General features: G+C 45.8%; 1 protein-coding gene and 1 pseudogene across 5 annotated transcripts; both read left to right on the plus strand.

The window, feature by feature from the left end:
* Positions 1–75: 75 nt before the first annotated feature.
* Positions 76–14,544, plus strand: AP4B1 (adaptor related protein complex 4 subunit beta 1). 5 transcript variants are annotated; one of them, XM_008264641.4, is made up of 11 exons: positions 76–209; positions 342–529; positions 2,181–2,405; positions 3,187–3,317; positions 3,671–3,818; positions 5,397–5,893; positions 8,294–8,377; positions 9,127–9,230; positions 12,830–13,037; positions 13,257–13,538; positions 13,805–14,544. In XM_008264641.4, exons 2-11 carry the CDS (start codon positions 417–419, stop codon positions 14,230–14,232), a joined length of 2,220 nt encoding a protein of 739 aa, XP_008262863.2. In that variant the 5' UTR covers positions 76–209; positions 342–416; the 3' UTR covers positions 14,233–14,544. The 5 variants fall into 5 exon arrangements, with proteins under 5 accessions (XP_008262863.2, XP_008262864.2, XP_069933941.1 ...); XM_008264642.4 differs by lacking the exon at positions 76–209 and having other exon boundaries at positions 390–529; positions 3,125–3,317; XM_070077841.1 differs by lacking the exons at positions 76–209; positions 342–529 and adding an exon at positions 1,564–1,810 and having other exon boundaries at positions 3,125–3,317.
* LOC103350219 (ADP-ribosylation factor-like protein 6 pseudogene) lies at positions 10,527–12,039 on the plus strand (annotated as a pseudogene).
* Positions 14,545–15,949: the final 1,405 nt, after the last annotated feature.

The following is a 15,949-nucleotide window of genomic DNA, read 5'->3' on the forward strand; positions in this document are numbered from 1 at the left end:
GCGCTCGGCGCTCGCAGGGAGAGGCAACTGCTAGAGGAGGGCCCTCCGCGAGGGGGCGGGACTTCCGCCGACAGCGCGATTGGGCCTATCGGAGCCGGCAAGAAAGGCTGGAACTGGAGAGGGCGGGGTTGTCCGCGGCGGGGTTGCAAATAGGACGCGGGGCCTAGAGGTAGCGGGTGTGATTTGTAGGCGGAGCGATCGGCCTGCAGGTGCGGGGTGAGGTCTGAAGGGCCCGGGGCGGAGGGAGGGAGCTCCCCAGGGTGCGAGGCTCCCAGGACTCGGGCTCCGGCTCCGGGGTGGGGTGGGGTGTCTTCTCCCTGACCGACGTTTCCTTCGTTCAGGCTCCGCATCAGGACCTGAAGGCGTCCACGCTTTGCCGGGGCGCGGTGGGAAGTGGCCCGAGACTGTTGGCGAGGATGCCTTACTTAGGCTCGGAGGACGTGGTGAAGGAGCTGAAGAAGGCTCTGTGTAACCCTCACATTCAGGCTGATAGGCTGCGCTACCGGAACGTCATCCAGCGAGTGATTAGGTACCGCCCACTGCCCCCCAGCCCCTGGGAAGGAGTGCACGCCGTCACCCGCGGCGGTTGTGCGGTGGGGGTTTCCTCCTGCTTCTCAGGAGCGTGCTGGTGGGAGAGCCCCGGGCTCAGGCTGTAACAGGCACACTGAACCGCCGACTTCCGGATCTGGGATAATGTTTAGCACAGACCTCCTTTTGTTGCTTCAGATGCCCTTGTCCTACTGCCTGCCTGGCATTTCCACCAGGATAGTTCATCAAAGGTTTGCCCAAAAGAGCACCAAGGTCCTTCCCCCAGCCCCGAACCTGCTCTTCCGCTTGTGTCTGTGTCAATGAGGGACGCCAGCCGGCCGTCTGTATGAGTCAACCTTGGCACCTGAGCCTCACTTCTCTTGTCAGCTGGGATGATCTCACAGTTCTAAACATCCAGCCTCTCCGCGTCTCTCTCTCTTATTGGCACTGCTGGTGTTCTGGTTCAGGCCTTCATTACCAAAGCCAATTGCAATAGCTAACTAGTAGGTCACCTTGCCCCATTTAAGTCAGAATGTTTCCACTGTAACAAATCTGAACACATAATTCATGCCTACAGCTGTGGTTCACAGAATTTACTATGCACAAAAGCCCCCTCGGATGCCTTTTTAAAAATATATGTATTTTGGCCGGCGCGCGGCTCACTAGGCTAATCCTCCACCTTGCGGTGCCGGCACACAGGGTTCTAGTCCTGGTCGGGGCGCCGGATTCTGTCCCGGTTGCCCCTCTTCCAGGCCAGCTCTCTGCTGTGGCCAGGGAGTGCAGTGGAGGATGGCCCAAGTCCTTGGGCCCTGCACCCCATGGGAGACCAGGAGAAGTACCTGGCTCCTGCCATTGGATCAGCGCGGTGCGCCGGCCGCAGCGCACTGGCCGCGGTGGCCATTGGAGGGTGAACCAATGGCAAAAGGAAGACCTTTCTCTCTGTCTCTCTCACTGTCCACTCTGCCTATCAAAAAAAAAAAAAATATATATATATATGTATTTTTCATCCTGTCTAACAATGGATTCTGATTTCAGTAGAGTGGGATGGAACCCAAGAATCTGTAATCTACAGAATGAGGTCCAAGCTTACTGTAAGCACCCAGCGACCACCCTGCTGATTCAGCTACTCCGAAAGAATGCAGCCTTCTTTCCCACGTTGTAGCATCGCCTCTCTGTCACATCTGCCACGAACTCCTGCTCATTCAGTCGAAGTATTACTTCCTCTGAGAAGCATTTTCTGGCTTCCTGTCTGGGTTGAACCTCTGGGTCCCCTCTGAACCTTGTAGGTTACTTTTGTTTAAATAGCTTAGCTATGGTACTATAATTAGTTTATTCTTGTCTCCCTCCTTAATAGGCTTTGGGTTTCTGGAGGCCTGAGATCATGATTCCCCCCCCCCCCCCCCAAGAGTATGTCCCTAGAGTATTTTCCTGGAATGTAAGAGCTGAATTTCACTGGGATGGACTAGGCATTTAGTAAGTTTGCTGAATGAATAGAACGATGTTTATTGCAGGCCCGTGGTGTGAAGTATTGTGTGTAGACCTGTGCGCTTTCCAGGAGATCATGCACTAGCTGGAGAATGTATAAGGAGAATAGTCTTGTATGTTGGGGATTTTGCAGTTCCCTTCCTCCTGCCATGTTCTCTTGGTTTCAGGCACATGACACAGGGCTTGGACGTGTCTGGTGTTTTCATGGAAATGGTGAAGGCCAGTGCCACTGTAGATATTGTTCAGAAGAAATTGGTTTATCTGTACATGTGCACATATGCCCCCCTGAAACCAGATCTGGCGCTCCTGGCCATCAACACACTGTGCAAAGACTGCTCAGATCCTAACCCGATGGTGCGAGGGTTGGCACTACGGAGCATGTGTAGCCTCAGGTGAGCACCCTCATCTCTACCTGGCCCTCTGTAGCTAATGAATTCAGAAAGTCACAAGGGCAGGAGTGTTTGGCCTGGTGGTTATGATACTGGCCAAGATGTCTGTATCCCACGCAAGAGTACCTGGGTTTGAGTCCTGGCTTTGGTTCCCAATTCCAGCTCCTTGCTAATGCAGTTTCTGGGAGGCACCAGGTAATGGCTCAAGTATGCGGCCCTGTCACCCACATGGAAGATCTGCATCAAGTTCCTGCCTTCCAGCTTTGGACCCATCCAGCCCTGGCTGTTGCTGGCCTTTGGGAAGTAAACCAATGGACAGGAGCTCTATCTCTCTTGTTTCTCTGCCTCTGAGAAATCAAAAGAAGAAAAAAAAAAAGGTCATGAGGCAGATTTTTAAGGAAGTTTATTTGAGCTCCTTAAATCTGGGGAAAACACTGCTGTACTCTGACTGAGCTCAGATTTCCAGCCATTAGTTTGGCTTCATGAACTATATCGTACAGTTTTACTAACAGGAGTTTTCCATTCTCACTCTCTGTAAAATAGTCCTTAGTTTGGTTAAATATTTCTAAATAATCATGTGTTTGACTTTTTTTGCTGTTTGTGCAGTATCATTTCAAATGAAGAGTCAAGTGATAGCCTTTTAAGTTTGGTAGAGGCTTTCTCTATTTCTACATTATCTGATAGATGCACATTCAAACATCTACTAAACTTTTTGTTAACAGGAGCTTAATTTTGTCAAAACTAGCATTTCAGAATCTGGCTGACTCCAGAATGTATTTGTTAGGATGCCTGGTGTGCAGGAATATATCCAACAGCCCATTCTCAATGGTCTACGAGATAAGGCTTCGTATGTCAGGAGGGTAGCAGTCCTTGGCTGTGCCAAGATGCACAATCTTCACGGAGACTCTGAAGTGGGTAAGTTCAGTATAATCCATTGTGATCAATATTTATTTGTGCTCCATTATATATATGACATTTTAAAACACGGTAGTTGTTTGGTAGAAGTTAACGTGGCTCTACTTTGTATATATCTTTTTAAGGTAGGATATAGTGCTTGGTATTTTCTGAGACGAGAGAAGTGCTTTCTTGCTTTCTTTGGGGGCCAAGCAAGATCATTTGCATTAGCTACTTAGGACCATCTAGAGTGTTTTTGGTTGTTGTTGTTTGTTTGCCTTTGTCATTTTTATAGCAGAGAAGTTCAGCTGTCATTGTGAGGAGCTGTTAACATGTTCCTTCCATGTCTGAGATCTTTGTTCTTTTTTTAATAGATGGTGCCCTGGTAAATGAGTTATACAGTTTGCTGCGTGACCAGGATCCAATTGTGGTTGTGAACTGCCTGAGGTCCCTAGAGGAAATTCTGAAACAGGAAGGAGGAGTGGTCATCAATAAGCCCATCGCCCACCATCTCTTAAATCGGTTTGCTTTTTTTTTTTTTTAAGATTTATTTATTTATTTGAAAGGCAGAGCTATAGAGAGGCAGAGGCAGAAGGAGAGAGAGAGAGGGAGGGAGGGAGAGGGAGAGAGGTCTTCAATCCATGAGTTCACTCCCCAGATGGCTGCAATGGCTGGAGATGAGCTGATCCGAAGCCAAGCTTCTTCTGGGTCTCCCACATGGGTACAGGAGCCCAAGGACTTGGGCCATGTTCTGCTACTTTCCCAGGCCACAGCAAAGAGCTGCATCGGAGGTGGAGCAGTCAGGTCTCAAACAGGTGCCAATATGGGATGCTGGCACTGCAGGCGGTGGCTTTACCCACTATGCCACAGCACCAGCCCCCCCGCCCTCCATTTTTTTTTAAAGATGTATTTATTTGAAAGGCAGAGCTAGAGAGAAAGAGATCTTCCATCTGCTGGTTCATTCCCCAAATGGCTGAAATAGCTGGAGCTGGGTCGATCTGAAGCCAGGAGATAGGAGCTTCTTTTGGGTCTCCCACGTGGGTACAGGGCCCAAGTCCTTGGGCCATCTTCTGCTGCTTTCCCAGGCACATGAGCAGGGAGCTGGATTGGAAGTGGAGTAGCTGGGACTCAAACTGATACCCGTTTGGGATACTAGCACTGTAGGCAGTGACTTTACCTGTTACGCCACAGTGCCGGCCCCCTCAGTGCTCTTTTTCTGATGAGATCCACATCCCAGTGGGACCTCATTGATGTATTAAATTAAGGACAAGCCTTAAAGAATTTCTGTAGGGTAGAAAATAAAGTTAACAATTTTTAGCTTCCTCCTATTTCACTGAGAGTTTACATTTGCCTCAGTTTCTCATGTTAATATCAAGATGACAGTTCTAGCCTTCTCCACAGTCATGTCCCCCAACTAAGCCATTTACAGTGTCTTAAAATGAAGGCAATTCAGTATATACTGATCATGTCTTTGGCCTTACATGAGTGGGCATTTGTATTGTCAACTCATCTTGGAATTTAAAGCCTATTTTGTGTGAACTTTAGTACATAAAAAGAATGATTCAGGGGCAGGCATTAGGATACAGTAGGTTAAGCCACCCCTTGGGATACCCGTATCCCATATAGGAATGCCAGTTTAAGTTCTGACTACTCTGTTTCCAATCCAGCTTCCTGCTAATGCAATTAGGAAGACTGCAAATGATGGCTCAAGTGCTTGGGCTCCTGCCATCCATGTGGGTGCCTGACTTCAACCTGGCTCAGCACTGGCTATTGTGATCATTTAGGAAGTGAACCGGTAAATAGAATATTGATCTCTATCTCTCCCTCTCCCTCTTTCTCTCTCCTGTTTTGCAAGTATATGAAAATAAATAAGCATTTTTTTTAAAGAAATGATGAACCAGCCAAGGATAAGCATTGGTAGACATCTTTTGTAGGGAATAAACATCAGCAATTTTTTTAAAGGAATGATTCAATTATGACAAGCCTTATTTTTAAAAATTCTCCCCTTGTTATGATGAGCAGCTGACTAAGATGACAGTAGCATCGAGATTGGCCTAATTTTGTTGCTAAAGTAGTACTTTCGTTTTGTTTTTTGGACAGAATGTCAAAACTGGACCAGTGGGGCCAAGCTGAAGTGCTGCACTTTCTGCTGCGCTACCAGCCCCGCAGTGAGGAGGAGCTGTTTGACATCCTCAACCTGTTGGACAGCTTTCTCAAGAGCAGCAGTGCAGGTGTGGTGATGGGGGCCGCCAAACTCTTCCTGATCTTGGCAAAAAAGTTCCCTCACGTCCAGACCGACGTGCTTGTGCGAGTCAAGGGACCTTTGCTGGCTGCCTGTTCTTCCGAGAGCCGTGAGCTCTGTTTCGCTGCCCTGTGTCATGTGCGCCAGATCCTGCACAGCCTGCCAGGTCACTTTAGCAGCCAGTACAAAAAGTTCTTTTGCTCCTATTCGGAGCCCCACTACATTAAGCTGCAGAAAGTGGAGGTGCTGTGCGAGCTGGTGAACGACGAGAACGTGCAGCAGGTGCTGGAGGAACTGCGAGGGTACTGCACGGATGTGTCTGCTGACTTTGCCCAGGCTGCCATCTTCGCTATAGGTGGGTGTCTACTACTGTTCTCTTTCTCTCTCCCTGTCTCTCTCTCTCTCTCTCTCTCTCTTTAAGATTTATTTATTTGGAAGAGTTACAGAGAGGCAGAGACAGAGTGAGAGAGAGAGAGGTCTCCCACCTGCTGGTTCACTCCCCAGAGGGCTGCAACAGCCGGAGCTGCAACGATCCAAAACCAGGAGTTTCTTCCGGGTCTCCCACGTGGGTGCAGGGATCCAAGGACTTGGGCCATCTTTTACTGCTTTCCCAGGCCACAGCAGAGAGCTGGATCAGAAGTGGAGCAATTGGGACCCAAACCGGCACCCATATGGGATGCTGGCACTGCAGGTGGCGGCTTTACCTGCTACGCCACAGCACCAGCCCCTACTTTTCTCTCTGAGACCTCAGCCCAGCCATCTAGAAAGCAGGGGTCAGAGGAGCCATAGAGAGCAAAAGGGAACAAACTTTGTCTCAGAGACGAAGTACCATGCACCAAAGAATGGAGTCAGTGATTACAGCAAGGTGGAAGGCAGATTTTGATTTTTGGTTTTTGGTCAAGATGGATGTTGTCATTATCTTCCAGGATATAGAGTATATTACTAAAATTCACATTGTCTTTTGTTGTCTTCCATCTAAAATTTTTTCCTATATATAATTTTCCCACAAGAAAAATGGGAAAAGTGAACAAATGTTATTAGTTTTACTTTATTTTATTTTTTAAAGATTTATTTGTTTATTTTGAAAGAGTTATGGAGAGTGAGAGATAGAGAAAGAGGATCTTCTGTCTGCTGATTCACTCCCCAAATGGCTGCAATACCGGGGCTGGGCCAGGCAGAAGCCAGGAGCTTCTTCCAGGTCTCCCACGTGGGTGTCAGGGGCCTAGGCACTCAGGCCATCAGCAGGGAGTTAGCTCAGATGTGGCGCAGTGCCTATACAGGATGCTGGCATCACAGGTGGTTGCTTTACCTGCTACACCACAACGACAACCCTTTAGCTTCATTTTAAAGCTAAAATCAGGCACAAAGAAATGTTAATAAATTGCCATATATTCCTGAACTTGGACCGGAACCTGGCTTTCCAGACTCAAAGACCAATGCCAATTCACCATTTATTGAGCTTTTACTATGTATTGTGTTGAGTATAGCCAACAGAATACTTCCTAAATCTATGAGAGACTTTTTCATACTACTACTCTGAATGGAGTTTAAAAGACTAGAGAGGTTCAAAAAATGAAAGCAACTGGGGAACTAAGTTTTGATGGTCTTCAAGTGGAGGAGGAGGAAGAACACTTATACTTGGGGTAAAGTATGCTGCTTTTTAGGAGCAGAGAAGAGGGAACACAGAAGAGAGTAGAAACCCTTAGAGTCAGGAGACTGCTGCAGTGGTCCCCAGCAGCAGGCGTATTCCTAGAGAAGAAATTGTCCTTGCAAGGACAGTTGTCCTTGCCTCAGACCTGACTGCCGTGTACAGATACCTTTGCTACTGTAAGTTTGTTCATGGGACAGTCTTCAACATGTAAACTTCTCTTGCCATGAACTTCCCATTTTCTGCTTTTAACAACAGTTTTTTTTAAAAAGATTTATTTATTTGAGAGGCTGAGTCACATAGAAAGGAAGTGAAAGCCAGAGATCTCCATTCACTGGTTCATTCCCCAAATGGCCACAATGGCCAGGGCTGGGCTGGGCCAAAGCCAGGAGCCAGGTGCTTCTTCCCAGTCTCTTATGTGGATGCAGGGGCCTAAGCACTTAGGCCATCATCTGCTGCTTTCAAGGCACGTTACCAGGGAGCTGGATCAGAAGCAGAGCAGCCAAGACTCAAACCAGCCTCCATATGGAATGCTGATGTGGCAGGCAGCAGCTTAATCCATTGTGCCACAATGCTGGATCCCAACAGAATTAATTTTAAAGTTTGTTTTATACCAAACTTAGATTCCTCTTTTTTTTTTTTTTAAGATTTTTATTTATTTATTTGAAAGAAAGAGTTACAGAAAGGCAGAGGCAGAGAGAGAGAAGTCTTCCATCCTCTGATTAACTCCCCAAGTGGCTGCAACGGCCGGAGCTGGGCTAATCCAAAGCCAGAAGCCAGGAGCTTCTTCCGGGTCTCCCACGTGGATGCAGGGGGCCAAGGACTTGGGTCATCTTCCACTGCTTTTCCAGGCCAAAGCAGAGAGCTGGATTGGAAGTGGAGCAGCCAGGACTCGAACCAGCACCCACATGGGATGCCGGCACTGCAGACGGCTGCTTTACTCACTATGCCACAGTGCCAGCCCCCTAGATTCCTCTTAGTTCATCAAGTAAGGGGTAATTTTTTTAAAAAGATATCTCTGGTCCTCTTTGTCTTTGGTGGAAAATGATCTTAGAGAAAGGTGCTAGTATTTGGCTTAGTGATTTTCTGTTTTTCCTCTTCTGGTAGGTAACATTGCCAGGACTTACACAGATCAGTGCGTACAGATTCTTACAGAACTGTTGGAGCTGCGACAAGAGCACATTACCACAGGTAATAGCTATCTTTCTAGAATTTTTTTTGGCGGGAGCAGGGGGTTATCAACTGGGCAATTATAGTTGCTGAAAAGATATTTGTTGTTGAATGACTATTAATAGAAGGGTTTTCCTTGTATCATCTTGTGGTGTTGTCAGAGAAGTATATGACATATAGAGCTAGTAGAGTAGAGAATCTTCAGGGTGCCTTGGTCTGCAGGGCTATTCTATAGATGAAGGAGGGTATAATTTTCCCCACCTTTACCGCTCTTTTTGCTCTATGACATTATACAATAGGCAGTGGCTTCCAGGGCGGGAACTATGGTGAGACAAGCAAAGTGCGTAGAATGCCAGTGAAAGAAGGTGCTTGGTAGGGAGGCACCCGTGCAGGTGCAGCCGTGCGTGTCTTGGACTTTGCACCTTAGACACCTCACTTGTCTCACCAGAGTCCCAGTCCTGGTGGCTTCATTAATACTGTCTTCAAAGTATCTCTTTACAGCAACACTGTCCTGCAGTTCGCATATAGCTGTACATTTCATGAAGTGCTTTCCCACACATTAGTTCATCTGTCCTCATCTCAATCTAATAACAACATCCATTCCAGATATTATTGCCCATGTCATACATTTCTCAGATGTTCATTGCCTACCCTGCAAAACCCATGTCACTGAAGATCATCAGACATCAAGTCTAAATGCCTGACTCTTGTGATTCCTGCCTGCGTGGAGGTTCTAATCCTGTACTCTTCTGCCCTGGGCCGTGTTGCAGTGGTGGTGCAGACTTTCCGAGACCTGGTTTGGTTGTGTCCTCAGTGTACCGAAGCTGTGTGTCGGGCCCTGCCTGGCTGTGAAGAGCACATTCAAGACAGTGAGGTAGACTGCTACTCACTTGGACTTTTAGGTAGAGGGGGAATGCATGGGACTCGGCCCTCCAAGATGGAATCCAATTCTTCTCTCAGAAGTGGAAAACTCTTAGAACTGACTGCCAACTCACATTCTCTTTTGGATGTGGATGGCATATAAATTATGAAAAGAGGTTTAATATTATTATTACAATTCTTTATACCATTATTTTCTCTTTCAAAAATATTTTTATTTGAAAGGCAGAGTTAGAGAGAGAGGGAAAAACAGAAAAACAGATCTTCTATCTGCTGATTCACTCCCCAAGTAGCTGCCATGGCTGGGGCTAGGTCAGGCTGACACTGGGAACCTAGAACTCCACCCAGGTCTCCCATGTGGGTGGCAGGGACCCACTTGGGTCATCTTCCACTGCTTTTCCAGGTGCATTAGCAGGGATCTGGATCAGAAGTGGAGCAGCCAGGACTCAAACCACTCATATGGGATGCCAGTGTTACAGGTAGCGGCTTAGCTTGCCCTGTCACTACACTGGCCCTAGCCATTGTTTTCTTGAACAACTTCTAGCTAGAGATTGAGACCATGAAGTTTTTGACTAGAATCAGAACCAGAATCATCTGTGAAAGTTATACAAAGATTTGGCTTCACCATGGATTTAGAGATATAAATATTGCAGCAGATGGATATAGAGAGCTTTTTAAAAATTATTTATTTGAAAATGAGAGGTGAGGGGTGGAGTAGAAGAATGACAGAGTGAGAGAAACACAGAAACAGAGAACTTCATCTGCTGTTTCACTTCCCAGATGTCCGCAACAGTTGGGGCTGGGCCAGGCTGAAACCAGGAACTCAATCCTGGCTTCCCATGAGGGTGGCAAGCACCCAAGCACTTGGACCATTACCTACTGCTTCCCAGGGTGCACATTAGCAGGAAGCTGGAATAAGAAAAAAGCTGAAGACGGCAAGGTCCCTCACAAGAAACTGGCAGCTTGCCCAGCTCTCCTAGCCTTTGCTCACCTCCCGCCCCGCTTTAATAGTTGCTCAGTGTGCATCTGGCCTTTTACACTGGAGCTTTTCAACCCCAGCTGCCAGAACACTGCTAATACTCCTAAAGAGGCGAGGCTTTGGGACTGGAAGAAGCTTTTGTTGCCAAGCTTTTGTTGCCACTGATGCCCTGCCTGGGGGGGGGGGGTGCCAGTTGCTCCAGCTTGTAAGAGGTGGTATTAGTCAGGACTGGCGATCTTTTGTAGAGGCATAGCGACAAAGGTTGAGGGAGCCCCTGCACCAGATTCCCTTTCCAGAGGCGGATACAAGTGACTGCGTCCGTTCTGTTCCGCACCAGCTCCCGGGCCGGTCAAGCTGACCTCAAAGACCTGGTGGTTTGTCATATTTGAATCACGTTATGGGCTGCTAGACAAATTTTCAGGCTTGCTTGGCCTGAAGAAGGAGGTTCATGTTTTGTGCCTCAGTCTGGATAATAGTGGCAAAACAACAATCATCAACAAACTTCAACCTTCAGGTGCTCAATCTCAAGATACAGTTCCAATGATAGGATTCAGGATACAATCCAATGATAAGATTTTCAGTAGAGAAATTCAAATCGTCCAGTTTATTTTTTACAGTGTTTGACATGTAAGCTCAAGGAGGATACAGAAATCTCTGGGAACACTGGTATAAAGAAGGACAAGCCATTATCTTTGTCATTGATAGTAGTGGTAAGTTAAGAATGGTTGTGGCCAAAGAAGAACTTGATTACTCTTCTGAATCATGCAGATATTAAACATCATCGAATTCCAGTCTTACTCTTTACAAACAAAATGGATCTTAGAGATGCAGTGACATCTGTGAAAGTGTCTCAGTTGCTGTGTTTAGAGAACATAAAAAATAAACCATGACACATTTGTGCTAGTGATGCCATAAAAGGAGAAGGCTTGCAGGAAGGTGTAGACTGGCTTCGAGATCAGACCCAGGCTGTAAAGACGTAAAGCGATAGTATTTGGAAACCTCAAAAACTTTGACTTCAAGGAATATTCTAAGGCTAACTGAATACCTTACATTTTTTAAAAAAATGTGTGTGCATCCAAGAGTGTTCTGTAATGTTCTGCTTGCATTTATGGACTCTGGATGACCTTTTTAAGAACATAAGGCTTCAGGTATGCTAGTGTGACCATTAATTATATGAAAATTAAATCTTCCCTCAAAAGAATTCTGTAGAATTACCTACTTCTTGTTCAAGATGTCCATTTTATTATAATTAGGATGCTTAAAATCAGAGTTATAAGCCAAGCCATCTCAGTATTTCATCATGATTTATGGTATCTTGTAATATATTTTATCTTTTAATTGTCTTCAAAAATTTAGTTTATGGCATAACTTTGCAGTATGAATTATGCATATGAAAAAGAACTTGAAATATTTATAAAGGACTTGGTAATTAATATAAAATTTTTACTGTGTATCATTATCAATAAAATATAAAATGAAGTTTTTTTTTAAAAACAGAGCCAGCATCTAGTGTAGCCGGTGTAGCCACCACCCACCATGCTGGCATCCCATATAGGTGTCAGTTCGTGTTCTGGCTGCTTCACTTCTGATACAGCTCTCTGCTAGTGGCCTGGGAAAAAAGCAGAAGATGGTACAAGTGTTTGGGCCCCTGCATCCACATGGGAGACTCAGATGAAGCTCCTGGCCTCTGGCTTCAGCCTGGCTTAGCTCTGGCCATTGTGGCCATCTTGGGAGTGAACAAGCAGATGAAGATCTCACTTTCCCTCTGACTTTCAAATAAATAAATAAGTGTTTTGTTGTTGTTGTTTTTAAAAAAAAAGAAAAAGAGCAGAGCCAAGACTGGAATCCAGCAACCCCAATATGGAATGCATTCATCATAAACAGCACACCACATGCCTTCCCCCAGAGAGATTTTTTTAAGACGCTTTGGGGCTGGCTTTGTGGGATAATGGGTTAAGCTGCTGCCTACAAGATCCACATTGCACAAGGGTTCCAGTTTGAGTCCTGGAAGCTGCACTTCCAATCCAGCTCCCTGTTAAAATGCCTGGGAAAGCAGCAGAAGATGGCCCAAGTGCTTGGGCCCCTGCACTCATGTGGGAGACCCAGAGGAAGCTTCTAACTGCTGGCTCCCAGCTCCTGGCTTCATCCTGGCCTAGCCCTGGTCATTGTGGCCATTTGGGGAGTGAACTAGCAAATGGAAGATTTATCTGTCTCTCACTCTTTCTGTAACTTTGCCTTTCAAATAAATAAAATAAATCCTAAAAAAAAAAAAAAATGCACTGTAGGTTAATAACCTTACAAAAAAAATTAAGAAGTTCTTTTAGGAGCTGCCGCTGAAACACTAAACCCCAAATTGGGTCAGAGGCCCTAAAGCAAAAAGAAGCCTGGTTATTGCTTAATCAAGTAGGTTATAAAAGTTTTGAGTTTCCTCTTTTGCGTTAGAATTTCATTCCTGTTTGTTGTAGAGTATAGCGATCAATACACTATAAGTTGAAGTAAATTAAAGATTATATCTCTTCTGGCATTAGGGGGAAAGCAAACCTGTAATCCTCTACTGTCTCCTGTGTTTGGATAGCCACGTACTGAGCTTCTGTTCTTACCCTCTCGTTCCCTAGGGCAAGCAGGCTCTTATTTGGCTACTTGGAGTCCATGGGGAAAGAATCCCCAATGCTCCTTATGTGTTAGAGGACTTTGTAGAGAATGTGAAGTCAGAGACGTTCCCAGCTGTTAAGATGGAGCTCCTCACAGCACTACTGCGCCTCTTCCTCTCCCGACCTGCTGAGTGCCAGGACATGCTGGGGCGTTTGTTACATTACTGCATAGGTAGGTTTTTCAAAAGAAAATAGTACTTGCCTTGATGCCTCGTAAAGTTCTCACAGTTTTTGTTGTTCTGTAAGTCATATCTTAGACCTGAGAAAAATAATGTTCATGCTTTCTAGACTTTTTTCCCTTTTTCATTTTTTTCCTCCCTTTATGATTGGCACAAGGGTAAAAGGAGAGTGTTTTTGTTTTTAGTTAACTTAGTCTGTTGTCTTATCTCAGAGGAAGAAAAGGATATGGCCGTGCGAGACCGTGGTCTCTTCTGTTATCGCCTCCTCTTGGCTGGCGTTGATGAGGCTAAGCGGATCCTGTGTAGCCCGAAGTCTGACCCTTCTCTTCGTCTTCTGGAGGATCAGGCAGAAAGACCTGTGAACAGCTGGGCCGCAGACTTCAACACGCTGGTGCCAGTGTATGGCAAAGCCCGCTGGGCAGTGATCTCTAAATGCCAGGGACCAGAGCGTTGTGGCCCAGAGCTTCCCAACACTGCGTCATTTGCCACATCAGGTAAAAGTGGCCCTTTACCTTATCTCTATCATGCTAAGTCTTTATCTGTCTCAATGACTGGTAGAAAGTGGAGTTCCCTAGCTAAATATCAGAGTGTTACCTGAATTTGAAGCCTTTGTAAACAAGAAGGAAGTTCATCCTTGGTTATTTAAGCCATTTCTCCAAAGACAGATTCAGATTTTGAATCTTTGAGAATGTAGATTTAAAAATGTAGCTCTTATTATAGATGAAGAACATCTCTCACACACGCTTTCCGACTCTTTCAGGACCCCTGATTCCTCAAGAGGACAAGGAGAGGGGACAAGATCTCCCTGATTCTGGAGCCCTCATGCTTGTCCCCGACTGCCAGCTTACTGCCGAGTATTTTGAGAAAACCTGGCTGAGCCTCCAAGTTGCTCATCAGCAAGTGCTGCCTTGGCAGGGAGCAGTCCATCCTGACACCTTCCAGATGGCTCTACAAGTAGTAAACATCCAGACCATCGCCATGAGCAGGGCTGGGGCCCAGCCCTGGAAAGCCTACCTCAGCGCTCAGGATGACACTGGCTGTCTCTTCCTAACAGAACTGCTCTTGGAGCCCAAGACCTCGGAAATGCAGGTCTCAGTGAAACAGAGTGAGGCAAGGACTGAGACGCTGAACAGTTTTATGTCTGTACTAGAAACTGTGATTGGAACGATTGGAGATCTAAAGTCCTGACAGATCCTTGCCACTTTTCCTGAACGAGACAGACAGCTCGCAGAGTTCCTTATCTCTGTCGTCAGAGCTGCTTGCAAGTCAGATCGTATCAGAGGCAAAGGAGGATGGGAAATCTAGGAATCAGGAGTCTTAGATTTTAGTCCAAAGACTGTTGACTTATTCCTTTCATACCCTTGGTGATTGGCCCCATTTTTTAATGATGGTGTTACAAAGCTCAGTGTTGGGAAGAGGGTGAGGTTGGGATTGGGGGGTCTTTCCGAATCTGTTTTAAGGACTGTGTTACTAATTAAAGATGGCTGCTCTCTGTGGAAACTGATAGGAGTCATCATTTGTGGGGCTCGTCTTTCTGGCCACTCCCCAAACACCCTCTCTCCTGGCAGAAGCAAACCGCTTGCAGTTCGCTGTGTGCACCAGGCGCGCTCATCTCTGTGCTTTATCATTTGCTTTTATTTCTTTCCCAGAACATCTCCTCACCCTCATATCTTGTTTAGTCCACACCCAGTGTGTCTTTCAGTGTTAAGCTCATTGATGAGCTCCTTCCAGAAGCTTGCTATGACCCTACTGTCCTCATTAAGGAGCCTGTTCAAGCTCTTAGAGCAGCCAGTGTATCCCTCTCGCAGTACTATTAGAATCATTTTGTCATTCGTCCTCACCTTGTATTTTATTCCTCACTTGACCACATTAATACATTAATCTTGAAACTTAACAGCAAGAGCTGATATTGCAAAATGATGATAATTAAGAGAATCTAGAACAGGGAAATATTAAATTCCAGTTGAGATGAATTAGGAATGGGGAAATAGACACATGTTCAGGCTGTAAGGGTCTACATAGATGATAGAGTGGAACCTCACATTTGGCTCTACAGGTGATTTGGCACCTTTAGAGTGAAGAAAACAGCTATAAGATTGTCATCAGAGAGGAAGAAATACTCCAACTTTAATTTCTTTAAGAAAACTGCAAGCTTCACAAAGCTGGCAGTAAGTGTTATATGTATGTGATCTACGGGAAGTTGGTAAAGGGTTTTATATGACTATTTCTTACCAGTGTTCTTCAGTGAAAGCAGAGTATAATTTTAACATGGAGCATAAGTAAGGCATTTCTCCAAGGACTTAGGATAATATGCTCCAAGTAGATAGCCTTCATCATCCAGCTTAATTCCTGGGCTTCTACTACCCAGATACATAGATGGACTGCATAGCTTTCAGATAACGTTTGACCCATCACTGTCGGCTAGGCTCTTCCCAGGAGCAGATAACCGACAGCTGTGACTTTTCTAGTTGTTTCCCAGAGTCTTCCGCACCGGACAACTACTAAGGATGATGAATATGTTTGTTTCTCTCCATCTCCACAGTGCCTACCTGTTTGTCGAGTGGCTATAAGTTAATTAGATTCTGGTGGTGTTTTGAGATTGGTATTTCAAGTATGTTTTATTACATTATATCCACTATACAGAAAATAATGGGATCCCATCTAGGCAGATTTTCTTAAAAATGACAAAATTGACATTTGGGCTAGATAATTCTTTGTTGTACAGGGCTTTCCTGTGCACTGTGATTATTTACAGCGTCTCTGGTTTCTGCCTGCTGGATGCCTGTCAAAACCCCAGGCATGTCAACAAAAAATGGCTCCAGATGTTGCCAAAGATCCCCTGGGTGGGCACCACTGCCCCTGTTTGAGAACCATGGTCTAGCTAGCAGCTGCAAAGGGAGTGATC

The sequence above is a fragment of the Oryctolagus cuniculus genome, chromosome 7 (assembly GCF_964237555.1).
Source record: "Oryctolagus cuniculus chromosome 7, mOryCun1.1, whole genome shotgun sequence".
Classification (NCBI taxonomy): domain Eukaryota; kingdom Metazoa; phylum Chordata; class Mammalia; order Lagomorpha; family Leporidae; genus Oryctolagus; species Oryctolagus cuniculus.